This window comes from Haemaphysalis longicornis, unplaced genomic scaffold (genome assembly GCF_048455015.1).
Source record: "Haemaphysalis longicornis isolate Haplotype H1 unplaced genomic scaffold, Haemaphysalis longicornis Haplotype H1 scaffold_9, whole genome shotgun sequence".
Classification (NCBI taxonomy): domain Eukaryota; kingdom Metazoa; phylum Arthropoda; class Arachnida; order Ixodida; family Ixodidae; genus Haemaphysalis; species Haemaphysalis longicornis.
Window position 1 is genome coordinate 89,153,138 of NW_027526460.1, and position 15,894 is coordinate 89,169,031.

General features: G+C 54.1%; 1 protein-coding gene across 1 annotated transcript; it reads left to right on the top strand.

The window, feature by feature from the left end:
* The first annotated feature begins 6,462 nt into the window (after nt 1-6,462).
* Nucleotides 6,463-10,555, top strand: LOC144153303 (uncharacterized). Its single transcript, XM_077684955.1, has 4 exons — nt 6,463-6,527; nt 7,978-8,213; nt 9,284-9,392; nt 9,470-10,555. Exons 1-4 carry the CDS (start codon nt 6,463-6,465, stop codon nt 10,548-10,550), a joined length of 1,491 nt encoding a protein of 496 aa, XP_077541081.1. The 3' UTR covers nt 10,551-10,555.
* The last annotated feature ends 5,339 nt before the right edge of the window (nt 10,556-15,894 follow it).

The following is a 15,894-nucleotide window of genomic DNA, read 5'->3' on the forward strand; positions in this document are numbered from 1 at the left end:
GGCATGCGCCCCGGAGTGCAGACCAACCTGCATCTTGGATCGCTTGCTGGATGCTCACATAGCGTCTCCGAGGCCCCGAGTGACGGTCTCGAACCCTTCCCGCTGGCGGCCTCCCTCACCGTCTGGTCGGAGCCGTCTGGTCGTTGGTAGTGTCCAGGGTGAAGTTCCGACGGCAACTCGGCAGGGACGTCCGGCTCTGTTGGGGTTTCCCGCCGGTATCCCAGCAGCCCTCGCGTTCCGGATGAGTTCGCCCGCAAGATGGGAGACGGGTAGGTGTCCTCCATGGGCGATGGCAGGGCGGCGGAAGCCTTGTCCCAACAGTTGATCATGGGCAGTCGGCGTCCTCCGATGACCTTGCGGCGACGTGTAGTGGATCGCAGCTGCTGCCGACGGCGGAGTGCCGGGAGTCGGGGGTGAGCCACCCGGTGTTGTTGGGCGCTTGACCCTCGGGGCTCGGTGAGGGAGCTCCATTCAAGGGACGAGGTAGCGGGCGAGACCCAGCCCAGCCTGCGGCCGTTGAAAACCGGAAGGACGAGAGAAACGATGCTCGAAGTCTTCGGCTGGAGGAACCGTTAAGCTGCGGCGAACGGCAGGTTGAAATAGCTGAGGGCGAGACGCAGCAAAGCAGGCGAAGGCTGCTGGGAAGACTGAACTCGCCAGCGTTGTTTCAAAGAATGAGCTGAGCTGGCTGAAGGTAGTAGGATGGTAGGACGTCAACGCAGCAGGAATAGACGTGATCCAATCCAGTTTTGCCAGCGCACGGGCTCGTGGGCTCGTGCTGTCGCCGCTTTATCGTCTTCTTCACCTGGCGTCAAAACACGGCGGGATTTTCGTCGTCCATGCCGTATCTTTTCTCTCTTATTTTTGTTTTTGCTCCGTTTGATGGTTTTGTTTATTTGTACTTTTTATGTTATATTGATTTTTTGTTGAGAGCAGCCTTCTTGTTTGACACGACAGAGAAACTAAATTGTTGATGCCTCCCTTAGTGGGCACGTTCCCTACTCTCTGGCGACATTACTGCCACCACCGCCCGCCCAAAACGAGATACTATGCTTATTGCACCGCTTTGAACTACTATTTCACAAGTGCGAAACTGGTTTCAAGCATGATGACAGCTAGGATGTGTAACATGGTCATTTCCGAATTCTCTGCCGTCGCCGTCCTCGGAGTTCAGACCGGAGGGTTGAAACTGCGCGAGTCACGCCGTGCGGTGATAATTCTTCGAATCGATGTGAAGGGTGACTTCGGGTGATTTAGAAACAAAATGTATACTCGCAATGAGCCGCACGAATAGGTGTCGCATGTATTGTTCTGGTTATCCCAGGTGGCGTCAAGGTTCCAAGGTGGTCATCGCGTTCACGATGCCTACCGGATTCTTCATATACGAAATCGTTTTTTTTAAATACATTAGTTGCATACGCTGGTAAAAAAAAATTACCAGTGGCTTATCTCGGCTATGCCAGGATATACGTAGCGAGAGATAAGGTTCAGCTGGTTGTTCTTAGCTTTCCTGGTTGTCTAGGATTAGGTTGATTATCACGCTTGCTGCTGCTTCAATGACACACATACGGTACACGCATTATGTAACACGATGTATATTTATCAAGCAGCTCCGGCGCAGCGTCGACCAATCGCCCCAGAGCTAAGCTGGTTTCACAGGCGCACGCCGGTGTTGCTGCTAAGCACGAGCCATCGGTTCCACACTCGGCCACCCCTCGCTCGATCATCAAGTGGATCGGGCCGCCGCGTGGGGAACGGAGGTCGGAGAAGACGCTGGGGGCGGGGGTGTGTGCGAGACGTCGGCCAGCGAGCAACGTTCTGTGCGCCGTGTGACGTCACTGCTCCTCGCGCATGCGCAGCACGGCTCTCCAGGAACGACGCGAAACTGATAAACCTCGGCCAGTGTAGCTCACGCTACAAAGCTACAAAAAATCATGGCACCTTCGCACTGGGGGAAGGGGTGGGGGGCGAATACTGGGCAAACAGCGAAGCTGGCGGGCCCGCCTAGGTTCCTCTTGGATCGGCTGAGTTGATGCGTGGTTATGCTTGGAGGCTCATACAAGTTTTCTGTGTAATCATCCTTTGAGATTCGGTCAAGTTTTCTGCGTTGTGTCGTCGTTGGCCCCCCAAATAGCAATGAGCGCTTGGTACGCGTCCAACCGGCTTTGCGGTGAAGCTTCAAGAGTATAGCAAAGAGTATAGCGCTTGCTCAAAATTGCTAACTCGTTCGGTGGCCACCGTGCGGCTTGTGTGGTCCGGCGTGTGGGACGCTGACTAAGAAGTTGAGTAACGTTATCGCCTCTGAACCTTTTGGCTTCTTTGAATTTGCCATTAATTCTTTTCTTTGCACCGGCAAAACTGTACCACTCGCCGCAACAAGAGATAGAGCGAGCCACACCGCGACGCATTTCTAAAGCCGTGTAATGTACCAGTTGTATGGCGCCTCCTACAGATGGCGGCACGAGTCCCTCCGGAGTGCGGCGAGGCAAAGCTAGGGTGGTGCCGGAACGCGAGATGGCGTGATCGCTGGGAGAGGTTTTCGTGCGCACGTCCACCGGTTCGCCGGCCCAACCACCATAGCCTAGACAGCCTCACTGTTCAAATGCGGCGTCCATGGCATGCTATGTCCGACGCGCTGTACACAAAATAACCGGAAGCTTAATGAATAAGAAAAAAGGTCAGTATGTTCTGAGAAGGTCGCCGGATGTGTCGGCTATGCTCCGATGAAGAAAGTAAGTAACCGAATTGCAAAGGAACTCGCGTATAACTTGCGCTGGGTTAGATTCCAAGCAGAGCCCTCCTGAGCGCAAGACGAGTACGGAACAACACCACTACAGCGCGGTCGTTTTATCCACAAGTGCACCTAGTGAAAGGGTTGTGGCCACGGATTTTCAAAATAAAAACGTGTACTCTGCATTGCAGAAGAAGTGTGAGCGTGGTGATTTACAAGTGGCACTTAGGTGAGTAGGAATGCAGGCGGCCGCTAATAACGTATATGTAAGAATAAGAAGGGCGGTTGGTCTTGTAACTGAAAAAAAAGAAGATGTAACAAATGCAAAAGGATGGTGATGATAATCAGAGGACAAATGCGCACGACCGGACACGAGCCACCATAGGCACCACGCCATTACAGCGCAGTAAATGGGCTATCTTCCGCGCAACATCTGCTCCAGATTTTTATTCAGGGCAAGGTATTCAACGATGGGCTCTGCACCATCTACATCAACAGCATCTGAGAAATACGGCGGGCCACACAATACCGCCATATCCGCTCCGTGACAGTTCAACACTGATGCTTTCGCATTCACTACATCATAGAGCGCTTAGGTTTCTTTAAATTTTATTAAAGCGAAACTTTCTTAGTGGGACCGATGTCACTCTGTCAAAAAACTAATTCTTTAAAGACTGGTTGGTCGGCAGAAAAGCTCTGATAGGATCTCTGGACACGCGGTGGGTGCGCGAAATCGGGCTTTTAGTGTGTGAAAATGGTTGCTTCAAAATCGCGAAGAAGGAAGAATTCTACATAAGACAACACACGCATCGATCATGAAGGGGGAGTACAATAGTATACCTTTGTCTCGGAAACTACGTATCGGTATACATTTAGATGGTCGGTACCTGCGTTTACTTAGCGCGCGATAAGTGGTCGCATGGGTTTATACTTTGTTTGCGATTTGGGTCGTTGAAGTTTTGACGATCGATTGGATGAACCTACAGCGAAGGATGGACGCACTTTTAGCGAATGTTTCGACGCAATTTTGACGCAGTTTTAATGTTGTAAATCTTTCGTGCTTCTCTCAACTTTTTTTAGGAAGGGCTGGTAATTTTTTTCTTACTATTGTTTGTCTTCATTTACGTTGCATTCTCCACATTAGCCTATTAGAAGGGTTGGGCTGAGAGAGAGAGAGAGAGAGAGAGAGAGAGAGAGAGAGAGAGAGAGAGAGAGAGAGAGAGAGAGAGAGAGAGAGAGAGAGAGAGAGAGAGAGAGAGAGAGAGAGAGAGAGAGAGAGAGAGAACAAACTTTAGCCCAGCGGCCTTCAGTGCCAACTCCACACTGGTAAAAGGTGTTTCCCGCTTTACCGTAATCCATATGCTCCTCTGGCCGCCTGGCCCCCCTGGTGACCAGCCGTAGCTGAACCTCCAGGGCGGAGCTGGACAGCGAGATCCTTCATCGCTCGTTAACGGTTAGGATGGAGGTTGTGGGTCGAGGCACAGGTAAGGGTGGCAGGTGTTTCGGACTTAACCTTCACTCTCCAGTCATGTCATGTGCTGGAGAGTGCCTAATTTTTCAGAGACCGGGCAGGATTCTTCAAATAGGTTCGGGAACTTGCGGTTGAGTAGCCGGGGGTGCGGGATTAGCCAGTGTATAGTTTTCTGTTCCTTCATGAGTTCCGCGTTTGGTGCTGAAGCCTCGTCGTGCCTGTAATATGTAGGTTTGACATTGCCGGTGAGCAATGGTTGGCTTTCTGTCTCTTCCAAGGCCTTGGCCCGATAGGCCAATGCTCGGACCTGCTGGTGGACGAACTCATTGCCCTCCACCGCAAAACGGTTGGGATACGTTGCGTGAGGTCACAGGTCGACGGTGCGTGGACCATAATGATGATGATAGCGATCATTGCGATTTGAATGTCAGTCAGAGCTCGAATAACACAGCTAGAGTTATCAACATTCCCTTGAACACTGTCCAAGCAGCTAATTGAGTAAGCAGCTCGAAATGGTTAATATATAACATACTACTACGTTGTTGTTCTTTAATCTTTTATTCAAAAAGGGAAGACTGGAGGATTCGTGGGGGGATTTCGGAGGGGAGGATTCGTGGATGAAGGGATTCGTCATGAGTTTGCGGTCGTCAGTTTTCCACAGGACGGTTGTACAGCATTGAATGGTCTATTCACTGGTGTAGGCCATCGCTATACCGCTCTTAGCGGTGAATCGTACGATAAGGTTGATGGTGTGCTCATCTAATGTGAGGGAATCGATATGGGTTGAGGGATCTTGGTTTGGGGAAGTGAAATTCCGGTATCGAGAAAATTTGGGGCATATCCAGACCAGGTGGTGCAAATCAGCTTTGACGGCTTGCTGACAGTATGGACATTTCGGGTTAATTTGGGGATAGTACTATTTGTGAATTGTTTCCGGTTAAATGATGCATCTGTATATGATTTGTTAAGAAATATTTCTTGGGTTCTTGTAAGGAAAGGTTGGTTGGAAACGTGATCCCTCGGCGTAAGTTGCTTGAGTCGGAGTTTCTGTTATTACAGCAGTATGGGCATTGTGTTCTGCTTCTCCAAGTTATTTTCTACTTCCAAAGTCTTGACGACGTGCAAAACTTGCGATTTATTCTGGAATATGTCCGCGGATGACAAACTACTGGCGTGAATGCCCTATTCTTCTTAGGAGGGGGTCGTATGAAATTTACAAATTTGAATAGAGATCGCGGGGTAGACAGATTTCGCAATCATCTTTTTATCTCAGCACGTTTTCGGTGCCTTATAGTTGTCCCCTGTCGTCTATCATTCATTATGTACTTCGAGTTTCAAAATTAGCAGCGATAACTATAAGCACTGAGCAGTCAACTTCAAATTTCGTGCGTCAGACATCAGAATCAAGTCAGGTGCTTTCCACTGATAAAGACAAAAATTTATTGCTTTCATATATGTAGTCACTGCCGCCTAATTCCAGAGTAGTCTCAACGTCTTCACAAAATTACTTGCGTCGACCTCTTGCAGAAAGATCACGTCAATAGCAAATTTCACGTTTAAGGCATAAGAAATGTCACAATCACGCTGAGCGGTAACCCATCAATATCAAGGACAATATATTGCACCCACACATCCATTAAGTAGCCGCAGAATCTAAGGGCAGTCTCGAGGTCATTGGGTGAAAGAACTTGCGGTCTACCTCTTGCAGAAATAAGAGGTCGCTCCTGGAATGGTGTACGCCTAGGCGTGGAAATTTTCGCCGTGTAGCCGGATCACTTCTTGGCGGCGCATAATGAATGAGCGACCGCTAAAGGGACGGTGGTACGGACCGGGCGCACCGTGGTAGCATGCCATGAAGGCGTAGATCGGCGGGGTGACGACAGCGGCTGCTGGCATGCGCCCCGGAGTGCTGCCCAACCTGCATCTCGGATCGCTTGCTGGATGCCCACATAGTGTCTGTGAGGCCCCGAGTGACGGTCTCGAACCCTTCCCACTTGAGGCCTCCTTCACCGTCTGGTTGGAGCCGTCTGGTCGGAGCCGTCTGGTCGGAGCCGTCTAGTCGTTGGTAGCGTCCGGGGTGAAGTTCCGACGGTAACTCGGCAGGGACATCCGGCTCTGCTGGGGTTCCCCGCCGGTATCCCAGCAGCCCTGGCGTTCCAAACGAGGTTGCCCGTAAAATAGGCGACGACTTCTCCACGGGCGATGGCGGGGCGGCGGGAGGCTTGTACGACATTTTACCAGGTGTGGTCGGCCTCCTGCGATGACCGTGCGCCGACGTGTAGTCCATCACAGCTGCTGCCGACGGCGGAGTGCCGGGAGTCGAGGGTGAGCCTCCCGGTGTTGCTGGGCGCTTGATCCCCGAAGCTGGGTGTCATGAAGTGCCCCGAGCGCGGGAAAAACAAGAAGAAATCGCGAGAAAAGACGCAGCAAGCGCGCGAGTTGCGGAGTGAAGAGAAAAAAAGCGAACATCCGAAGGCGGCTGGATACACATCTGTCAAGCCATTCATTCCTTCATTTCAGAGACGGCTCGTCTGCATTGTTAAAATGATTCTGATCAGGCTCTCTCGCTCCTCTTTCTTGTTCTATTTCTGTCTTCAACCTATATACTAAATTCTTTCTTCGACTGCACCTTTTTGCCTATCTGGTTTTTTAGTAATACAAAAACTCTTCTTGGCCAATCCCCCTGAGTGGGTATGCGCCACTTTATGGGCCACCACCATCACCAACGGAGACAGACAGACATTGAACTTTATTAGGTCCGGAAGGTCTAACCTAGCGGCCCAGAGGACCGTCCAGAGTATACGCGGGTGGCACCTGCGCGGGTGGCGGGAGGTTTAGGACCTCCGCCGTAACGCAGGCCTTCTGGACAGCCCGGAGTTGTGTGTAGTAGTCTTCGCTGTGGAGCGCCATGATCCATTCTTCCTCTGTGATGAGTTCGGCGTCCTCTTGTAACGCCGGGCACTGCCATAGCATATGGTCTAAGTTACAGTAAGCTGCGTCGCAGAGAGGACAGTGAGGGTCAATGTCCGGGTGAAATAAGCTAAACCGGCTCCTGGTTGGGAAGGAACCGGTCTGAAGCATTCTAAAGGCTGCTGACTGTGGGTGTGTGAGAGCAGGGTGGGCCAGCGGGAGTGTTCTTCGCGTAAGTTGGTAGTGTGTGACTACCTCGTTGAACGTGAGCAACGCGTCTCGGAACTCTCTGGGGGCCTCGGGAGCTCGGCCTGTTCGATCGCCGCGGCTGACGGTTACTCGCGCGCGATCGTGAGCGAACTCGTTGGCGTTGGGGAGGGTGTCGTGGTTTCCGTGGCCCATGTGGGCCGGGAACCATGTGATGTTATGGAACGTCTCTTGTTTTCTTCCATGTAGAATCCTGGCTGCCTCTTTGGCAATAGTTCCTTTGAGAAATGCTCTTGCCGCCGAGCGGGAGTCCGCGTAGATTTGCTTAAACCGGGTTTCCGTCATGGCGATGGATAAGGCGATTTGTTCGGCCGTAGTGGCCTTTGGTGCATAGAAGGACGCCGAGGTGACAAGGTTTCCTTTGACATCCACCGCTGCCATGCCAAACCTGCCCGAGCGGCCGTACTGGGCGACATCCACGAACAGAGCTTTGGCCGATCCTGTATTTGCGAGCCGTACGATGGTTCGGGCCCTGGCTCGCCTTCTCCCCTCGTTATATTGGGGATGTACATTCCTCGGTAACGGGTCTACCTGGAACGTTTCCCTCACCGTTCCGGGGATCTGTGCAGTGTGATCCACAAAATCTTCGTTCACGTAGGTTGCTTTCCACCAAGGCCGGCAGGAAGATCCTTGGAGACCAACGGATGCGAGAAAGAGGAACGAGGCTCGGGGTTCGAGAAGGATCGAGAAGCGATCGAGGGAACGAGCGGATTGTCTACCCCGAGGTAGCCTGGCGGACCAGTGGCAATCGACCGGACAGCGGGTACGCCGACCCTGAGAAGACTGCGCTCCAGCGGCAGTCGCCCGGACTGCGGGAGCGCTATCTCAAGCACGGCCCGTGTTCCCGCGGACCAGCTTCCTAGCCAAGTCGTTATGGCGCCGTGACTGTTCTCGGATGCCGGGGCCACGCCGCGTCAACGAAAACGACCGCCAGTGGTAGTCGCCTTCGACCGGAGCTTCGACTCGCCGCCGCTCCCGCCACCGCCAAAACTGTGAGGCCCCTTGTGAAATTTCCCGCGGGTTTGGACTCGGACTGTTCTTGTGCGAGAGGGTGTTCGCGTGCTACGCCGGACTTCGCGACATCTTTATTCATTTTTTTCTCCTCCTTCCATCCCTACCTTTTTATTTTCTTGATAAATATTTCCGTTGTTGCAATGTGGTCACCTGCCTCGTCACTTGTGAGCCGCTCCCACTATGGCCCTGAACCTGCCATAACATCACACTGGGCGAGGGAGCTCCATTCACTAGTCGGGGTAGCTTGCGAGATCCAGCAAAGCCCGCGATTGTTGAAAGTGCGAAGGACCAGAGAAACGATGCTCGAAGTCTTCGGCTGGAGGAACCGTTAAGCTGATGAAGTCAAGGGTTTGACGGACAACCGTCTGGTCGGGAGGGTACATTTGAGAGAGAAAGAGGGCACCGACCAAGTAACGAAAAAGAAAAACTTAAAAGACGTTTCGGGACAACAAGGCTCCCGTGCGGGAGCCGAAACGTCTTTTAAGTTTTTCTTTTTCGTTACTTCTGATTACTCCCTTCACCGTTCCCTCGGGCGCGGTGAGGTACGCGTAAACTTCGTACGCCATGCCCCCGAGAGTTACAGACTTGACTCTGGCGTATACGTCTGCCCTCTGCTCGCTCGGCGTGCTGACTACTAGAATGTTTTGCGCCGCGTTGACGCATACCATGTCCTCTCTCTCGGACTCCCTCGCCGTTCCTGCGGCCGCCATGACGGCGTCCGTGATGACTGAGGCCTCTATTCTAGCCACGTTTAGGCCTCCCCTAGGCCTCATCACGATTTTGAAGTCTTCTCTAGGTATCGTTGCCGGCATGCGGGCTTCTCTCTTGATATTTGCGGTAACGGTAATTTGCGGTAATCAGAGGAATTTCAATCGAGGAAACCCCAGCAGACATCAACGACGCGATCGTGACGAAGTACAACCCGTTGGCGCTCGAGGCACACAGGATCGGCAACACCACGGCGGTCATCGACCTCTTCGAGGGACCGAAAGTGCCGAGGTACGTGAAGTACAGAGCTGCGCTCGGCGCTCTTTGCCCTCGTCGGCCTTGCGCCATAAAACCCTAAATCATCACAGAGCTGCGCTACTAAAGTGTGGACTGTACAAGAAACACCACGAAGTGTGCAAGTGCTGTGGTAAAGTAGGACATAGAATCGACGTGTGCCCGAACCCTGAGGCCAAGGTGTGCTTTGCGTGCGGGGCAGCTAATCCTAACACGGAGCACGAAGCCACGTGCAAACCTCGCTGTAAGCTGTGCGGCGGGGCGCACCCGACCGGCGAACGCGCGTGCAAGAACAAGTTCAAGGTGCCTTTCGTTGTCACGAAGAGGCAGTGGGAGCGCAAGGCAGAAGAGCAGCAACAGCAGCAGAAGGAAAGGCTTCCCAATGCGTCGGACTTCCCGCCGTGGCACGCGAGAAGGGAGTCGCGACGGAGAAGCGAGAGCAGGCAACGTAGCGCCAGTCGCGGACGGAACGCCAGCCGACGCAGAACCCCGTCGCAGCGTGGTGAAAAGATCACGTGGACAGAAGTAGCCAAGGGCGCAAGTAGCGGGAAGACGCCGAGCGTCACGCAACGACAAGGTAACGAAGAGCCCGTGACGAGGAGCGAAGCCATCGAAATCATCAAGGCCAACAACGAAAAGATCCATGCCAAGCTGAAGGAGCACGACGAGATGATCAAGAGAATCAACGAAAAGCTCGCCATACTACTAGAAGCACTAGTGGCAAGCAAGCCGCCAGAGTCCCAAGAACCGAGAAGGGAGCCGACGCCCCCGAACGAACCAAGAGAAGAGAAGAGGGAGGTCGTCACCGAGGAGGAGGCTGCCAGAAGCAGCACCGACGGCGACAACGGCCGCCCGACGGAGCCCAGCCATAAGAAGAGAGTCGTCGAGAACACCAAGGAGAGAAGGCTGCAGGCGAGACTCGACCGCATGGACGAGGAGCGCGAGCAGCTGGCGCGCACAATGAACGAAAAATTCAACAAGCTAGACGAAAGACTCACCTCGGTGGAACAGTCGATGCAAGGAATACAGAACGGCATGGTGCAGCTGCAGGCCCAGATACAATCAGTTATGCAGAACGTGGAAGTCCAGATAATCGCCAAACTACAACAACTATGGACCCAACACCAAGCAACAAGCCAACCCCAGCCGCAATGAAGCGCCAGAAGCCAGAGAAGGATCTCCTGATCTGGCACTGGAACTGCAACGGCTTCGCGGGAAAGAAGGAAACGATCATCCAGCACCTAAAACACGCAGAAAGGAAACCAGACGTCATCATGCTACAAGAGACTCTCAGTGCAGAAACGCCAAAGCTCCCGGGCTACCGAACGCACGCCACGGCAGCAAAGGTCCCGAGCGGTAACAGTGAGCGCAAGAAGGGCGGCCGTAGACCGGTCGGCGGGGTGTGCACCTTCGTCCGCAAGGGGCTTGCCTTTGTCGAGCACGAGTTGGCCACCGGTGAGTGGACTGACAACTGCGCGGTGGAGGTGATCACCGGCAAGAAGGCGAGGGAGAGCACGCTCGTCGTAAACGTGTACAGCAGCCCGATGCACAGAAAGCAAAGCTTCCGCACGCTCATACAGAAAGCAGTGAGTGTCGCGGGCAACGGGACAATAGTGCTGTGCGGGGACTTTAATGCCCCGAACTATGAATGGGGCTATGACAAGACGTCCCAGAAGGGTAGGGAACTGCTGCAAGATGCCACGGACGCGGGATTGACCCTGATCACAGACCCGGCATTTCCCACGAGAACGGGGACGTCGGTGGCCAGGGACACAACCCCGGACCTCGCGTTTGTAAAGATCAGCGACGAAAGGGACGCAACGTGGAAGAACACCGGGACCGACCTAGGAAGCGACCACATGATCGTGGAGGTGCCGATCCCGCTCGGCCACAGCGCGGACCGAGGCAAAAGAAAGCACAAATACACAGATTGGGAGGAGTTTCGAAGGAAACTACCTGCCCAACAGACAGCCATAGAAGACATCGAATCGTGGTCCGAGGCGATCGCGAGGGCGACCGACGGGGCGACGACGGAGATCGAGACTGACGAGAACGTGCACAAGATGGACAGCCGACTGGCCCACCTCATCGAGGCCAAGAAGGCCCTGAAAATGAGATGGAGCCGTCAACGCACGAACAGAAGTCTCAGAAAGAAGATCGCCGAAATCAACAGGAACATCGAGAACCATTGCAGAGAACTCGGCAGGCAGCAATGGGAGCAAGCGTGCCGGGAGGCGGACGGGCAACTCCACGTCGGCAAAACGTGGCGGCTGCTGAGACACCTGCTGGACGAGACCCAGACCAAGGGTGCGCAACAGCACAGACTGAGCAAGATCATCCATAGAGCAACGACGGAGCACGGGGAGGCCGAGGTGAAGGCAAGACTCGACGCCAAGTACTTGCCGGTCTCCCCGAGAGAAGAACACCCGGACTACCAGGGGGCGGAGAACGCGGAGCTGGACCGAGACATCGAGGAGTGGGAGGTCAGGAACGCCATGCAAGACCTAAACAGAAGATCTGCCGCGGGCCCTGACCGCATCGGCAACAAGGCGCTAAGGAACCTGAACGACGCGGCGACGGCGGCCCTCACGGACTACTTCAACAAGTGCTGGAGGGCCGGACGTCTCCCACGGCAGTGGAAGGAAGCTAAGACCATCCTGATCCCGAAGCCCGGCAAGCCGCCCGGAACCGAGAACCTCAGACCGATTTCCCTGACGTCGTGCGTGGGCAAGCTCCTGGAGCACGTGCTCATGAACAGATGGCAGCGGTACCTAGAGGAAGCAGAGCTGTACCCAGACTCGCTCGTCGGGTTTAGGGGCAAGCTGGGAACCCAAGACGCCATGATCCAGTTGAAACGCGAGATCGTGGATGATGAGACGAACACCAAGGACAACAGAGCGGTGCTGGGTCTGGACCTGCAGAGTGCCTTCGATAAAGTGCGACACTCTGCGATCCTGGCCCAAGCGTCGCGCCTGAACCTAGGAAGAAGATCGTACGATTATATTAGAGACTTTTTGACGGACCGGACGACCAGAATCTGTGCGGGGGACCTGAAGTTGCCGGAAAAGACGCTAGGCAGCGAGGGGACGCCACAAGGAGCGGTCATATCGCCATTCCTTTTCAACATGGTGATGATCGGCGTTGCCAACCGGCTGCAGCGAATCGAAGGCGTGCGACACACAATCTACGCCGACGACGTCACGCTGTGGGTCACGGGCGGCAGCGACGGTCACATTGAAAGCAAGTTGCAGGAAGCAGTGGAGGCGATAGAAGATCAGCTAAAGGGCTCGGGCCTGGTATGCTCCCCGTCAAAATCGGAACTGCTGGTGCTTCCGCCCAAGAGAACAGGCCGCAAGAAGCAGTGCACCAGAGACTGCGAGAAGATCAAGGTGCGAACGCAAGGGGGACGAGTCATCCCCGAGGTGGACAAGATCCGGATCCTGGGAATGCTCATTGAGCGAAACCGGGTGAACGGAGCAACGGTGGCCAAGCTCGCGGCCAAGACCGGCGCGGCAGTGAGACTCATCAGGAGGGTATCCAACAGAAGAGGCGGAATGAAGGAGGAGAGGCTCACGAGGCTCGTCCAGTCTTTCGTCGTCAGCCACGTTGCCTACGTCGCGGCCTTCCACAACTGGAGGCAGTGCGAACGGAGAAAGATCGACGCGATGCTTCGCAAGGCTTACAAGGCAGCACTGGGACTCTTGGGCAGCACGAGCACGGAGAAGTTGGAAGCCCTGGGAGTCCACAACAACCTGGAGGAGATTGCGGAAGCCCAGCAGACGGCGCAGTTCGAGAGGCTCTCGGAGACAAGGACCGGTCGAGCGATACTGCGCCGCCTGGGAGTCAGCGTAAGAAGGGAAATCGAGACGGAGGAGCGAGTACCGGAGGGAGCGAGCAGACGCATCGTCGTGTGCCCGATCCCACGGAACGTGAATCCCACCTACAACCAGGACAGGAGGTTGGCGAGAGCCAAGGCGCTCATCGCAACCCACGCCAACGACGAGGGAGCCGTGTTCGTGGACGCGGCGAGTTACCGGAACATCGACGGCGCCTACAGCGTCAGCGTAATCGAGGCCAGAACTGGCGCGACCAGATCGACGGCCAGAGTGAGAGTCAAGACGCCGTGTCAGGCCGAGGAAGCGGCGGTGGCCCTAGCCATCGCGGACCCAAGATGCACGACGGTGCTGTGCGACTCCAGGACGGCAGTGCGCAACTTCGCGAGGAACAGGGTGTGCTGTGCGGCCGCGCGTATTCTGCGCAAGGCTGAAGCCGACGGTGACAATGACAGTGTCGTGATTAAGTGGTTTCCCGCACACGCGGGGGAAGGGGTAGCGAGCCCGCTGGGGCTCGCCAACCACAACGAGACGGCCAACGCCGTGGCGCGAGGACTAGCCGGCCGCGCCGCGGGAAGGGCCGCCGACGACGTGGACTGCCCCGACAAGGACACTATGACCAGCTACGGCGAGGTTCTCTCATGGTACAAACTAGGCAGGAGAACGATGGCACCACCTCACCCAGGGCTGACCCGAGCCGAGGCGGTTGTGTTTAGGCAGCTGCAAACCAATTCAGTGATTACCCCAGTGCTCGCGAAACACCTGTGGCCGGAGGTGTACGTGACTGACGTTTGCAAACTGTGCGGGAGTGAACGGGCCACACTGGCTCACATCCTGAGAGACTGCGTGAACCAAGAATATGCAAACAGAGGTGACGTTCTCCCACCGCCGTTCGAGGCGGCCAAGAGATCCAATGACTACGAAGAGCAACACAAGGCCGTCCAGCAGATCCTGGCGGCGGTCGAGAGGCAGCGACCGGATGGGCGGAGCGCTGAAGGGGCCAGTCCCCGGAAGCCGACGCCCGCAAGACGCTAGCCTCGCCGCCAGGACGACGTTAGGCCACGTCGATCCAAGCCTCCGCCTGAATAGGTTGGGGCAGGGAAACTGCAGGCGCTTCAATAAAGTTGTATTCTCTCTCTCTCTCTTTCGTTACTTGGTGGGTGCCCTCTTTCTCTCTCAAACCGTTAAGTTGCGGCGAACGCAGGCGGAAATCGCTGAGGGCGAGACGCAGCAAAAGAGGCGAAGGCTGCTGGGAAGATTGAACTCGTCGGCGTTGCTTCAAGGAATGAGTTGAGCTGGCTGTAGGTATACTTCAACGCAGCAGGGACAAACCTTGTCCAATCCAGTTGTGCCAGCGTACGGGCACATGGGCTCGTTGTTGTTGTGGTTGTTGTTGTTGTTATTGCGCCTTTAGATATGACACATACCCAATCAGGGGATCGGCCAGTCAACAGAGGATGGTTAAAATGAATGGAATTCTTATCTAATCACGAGACGCTTAGGAAAGATCATTTAGACCGGTTGGAAAAAATAAAAAAAAAACCCCTGAAAAATCAAAGCGACGGTGACCAATCGCAATCATAAATAGAATCGTTGTGAATTTTCAATGTAGTGCAGGAGGGCAGATCATACATCCCGGCTGCAAAACCCGTTTCGGATGCCCCGAACGATAGTATAGCCGGCACTGTTGGGATATCCCCAAACTGTAAAGCGGCACCTCCAGGGACTGACGTCTCAGTCGGGAAAAACGTCGGCATGTCAAAAGGTAGTGTTCGACAGACTCGTCCTCGTTGAAATAGCTGCACAGAGCTGTTGACGCCAGACGAGACCTGTGCAAATACCTATTTAACTTGGGTACTCGACAACGTAAGGCTGTAATAACCACCTCTAAGTTGCGTGAAGGGCACCATTCAGGTTTCCATGAGAATTTAAGAAGATTAAAATCCCTTAATGATAATAAAACCGATTCTTGCTGTACTTGGAGTTTCAGCATCCTACGGTACCTAGCTGCTGTTATTAAATGTGTCGGCTCTACGACGTCTACTACAGGCCCAGAAAGTGCTATCCTTGCTAGAGAGTCGGCAGTCTCGTTGAATGTGATCCCTGCATGACCAGGAACCAAAAGAAGGTGAATTTCAGGGAAGTGAGGTGGCAGGAGTGACCGAAACGTCCGCAGAAGGGGAGTGTCTTTAGGGGAAGAAAGGGCTAAGCATACAGAAAAAGAATCCGAAATTATCATTGGAGATGTAATTGATACATCTAGCTTTCGTAGCGCCAGGACAATTGCCAGGAATTCCGCAAAGAATATGGGGATAAAATCACCCAGACGAACCGAAAAGGTCCAGTTAAGGGAAAGGGAAAATATTCCTATACCGGATTTTTCTTCTCGTTGAGAGGCGTCTGTATATATTATAGCGCCTGGCTGCATGGACGCCAAATAATCTTCGAGAAGACGATTGAGCAGCCGGGCTGGTAAAAGTTTAGCATTTTTGGGGAAAATGTTCCGGATTTTGATAGAAAGAGGAGAACACCTGTCAGTATATGGAATAACCTGATTTATTGCTACACCCAATGGAGAAAGGAACCTCTGTACCAAAGTGCTTTGTGGACATAAGGACCTGGGCCATTGATGCACCAGAAACGCACCTGGTTCAGCAATAAAGATA

What these genes read in the sequence shown, in the direction of transcription:
- LOC144153303 (XM_077684955.1), top strand. Translation starts at nt 6,463, where the DNA reads ATGACCGTGCGCCGACGTGTAGTCCATCACAGCTGCTGCCGACGGCGG. An exon ending in CGGAGTGCCGGGAGTCGAGG is followed by an intron (nt 6,528 to 7,977) that starts GTGAGCCTCCCG and finishes TCGTTCACGTAG; the next exon opens with GTTGCTTTCCACCAAGGCCG. An exon ending in GAGGGACCGAAAGTGCCGAG is followed by an intron (nt 9,393 to 9,469) that starts GTACGTGAAGTA and finishes AAATCATCACAG; the next exon opens with AGCTGCGCTACTAAAGTGTG.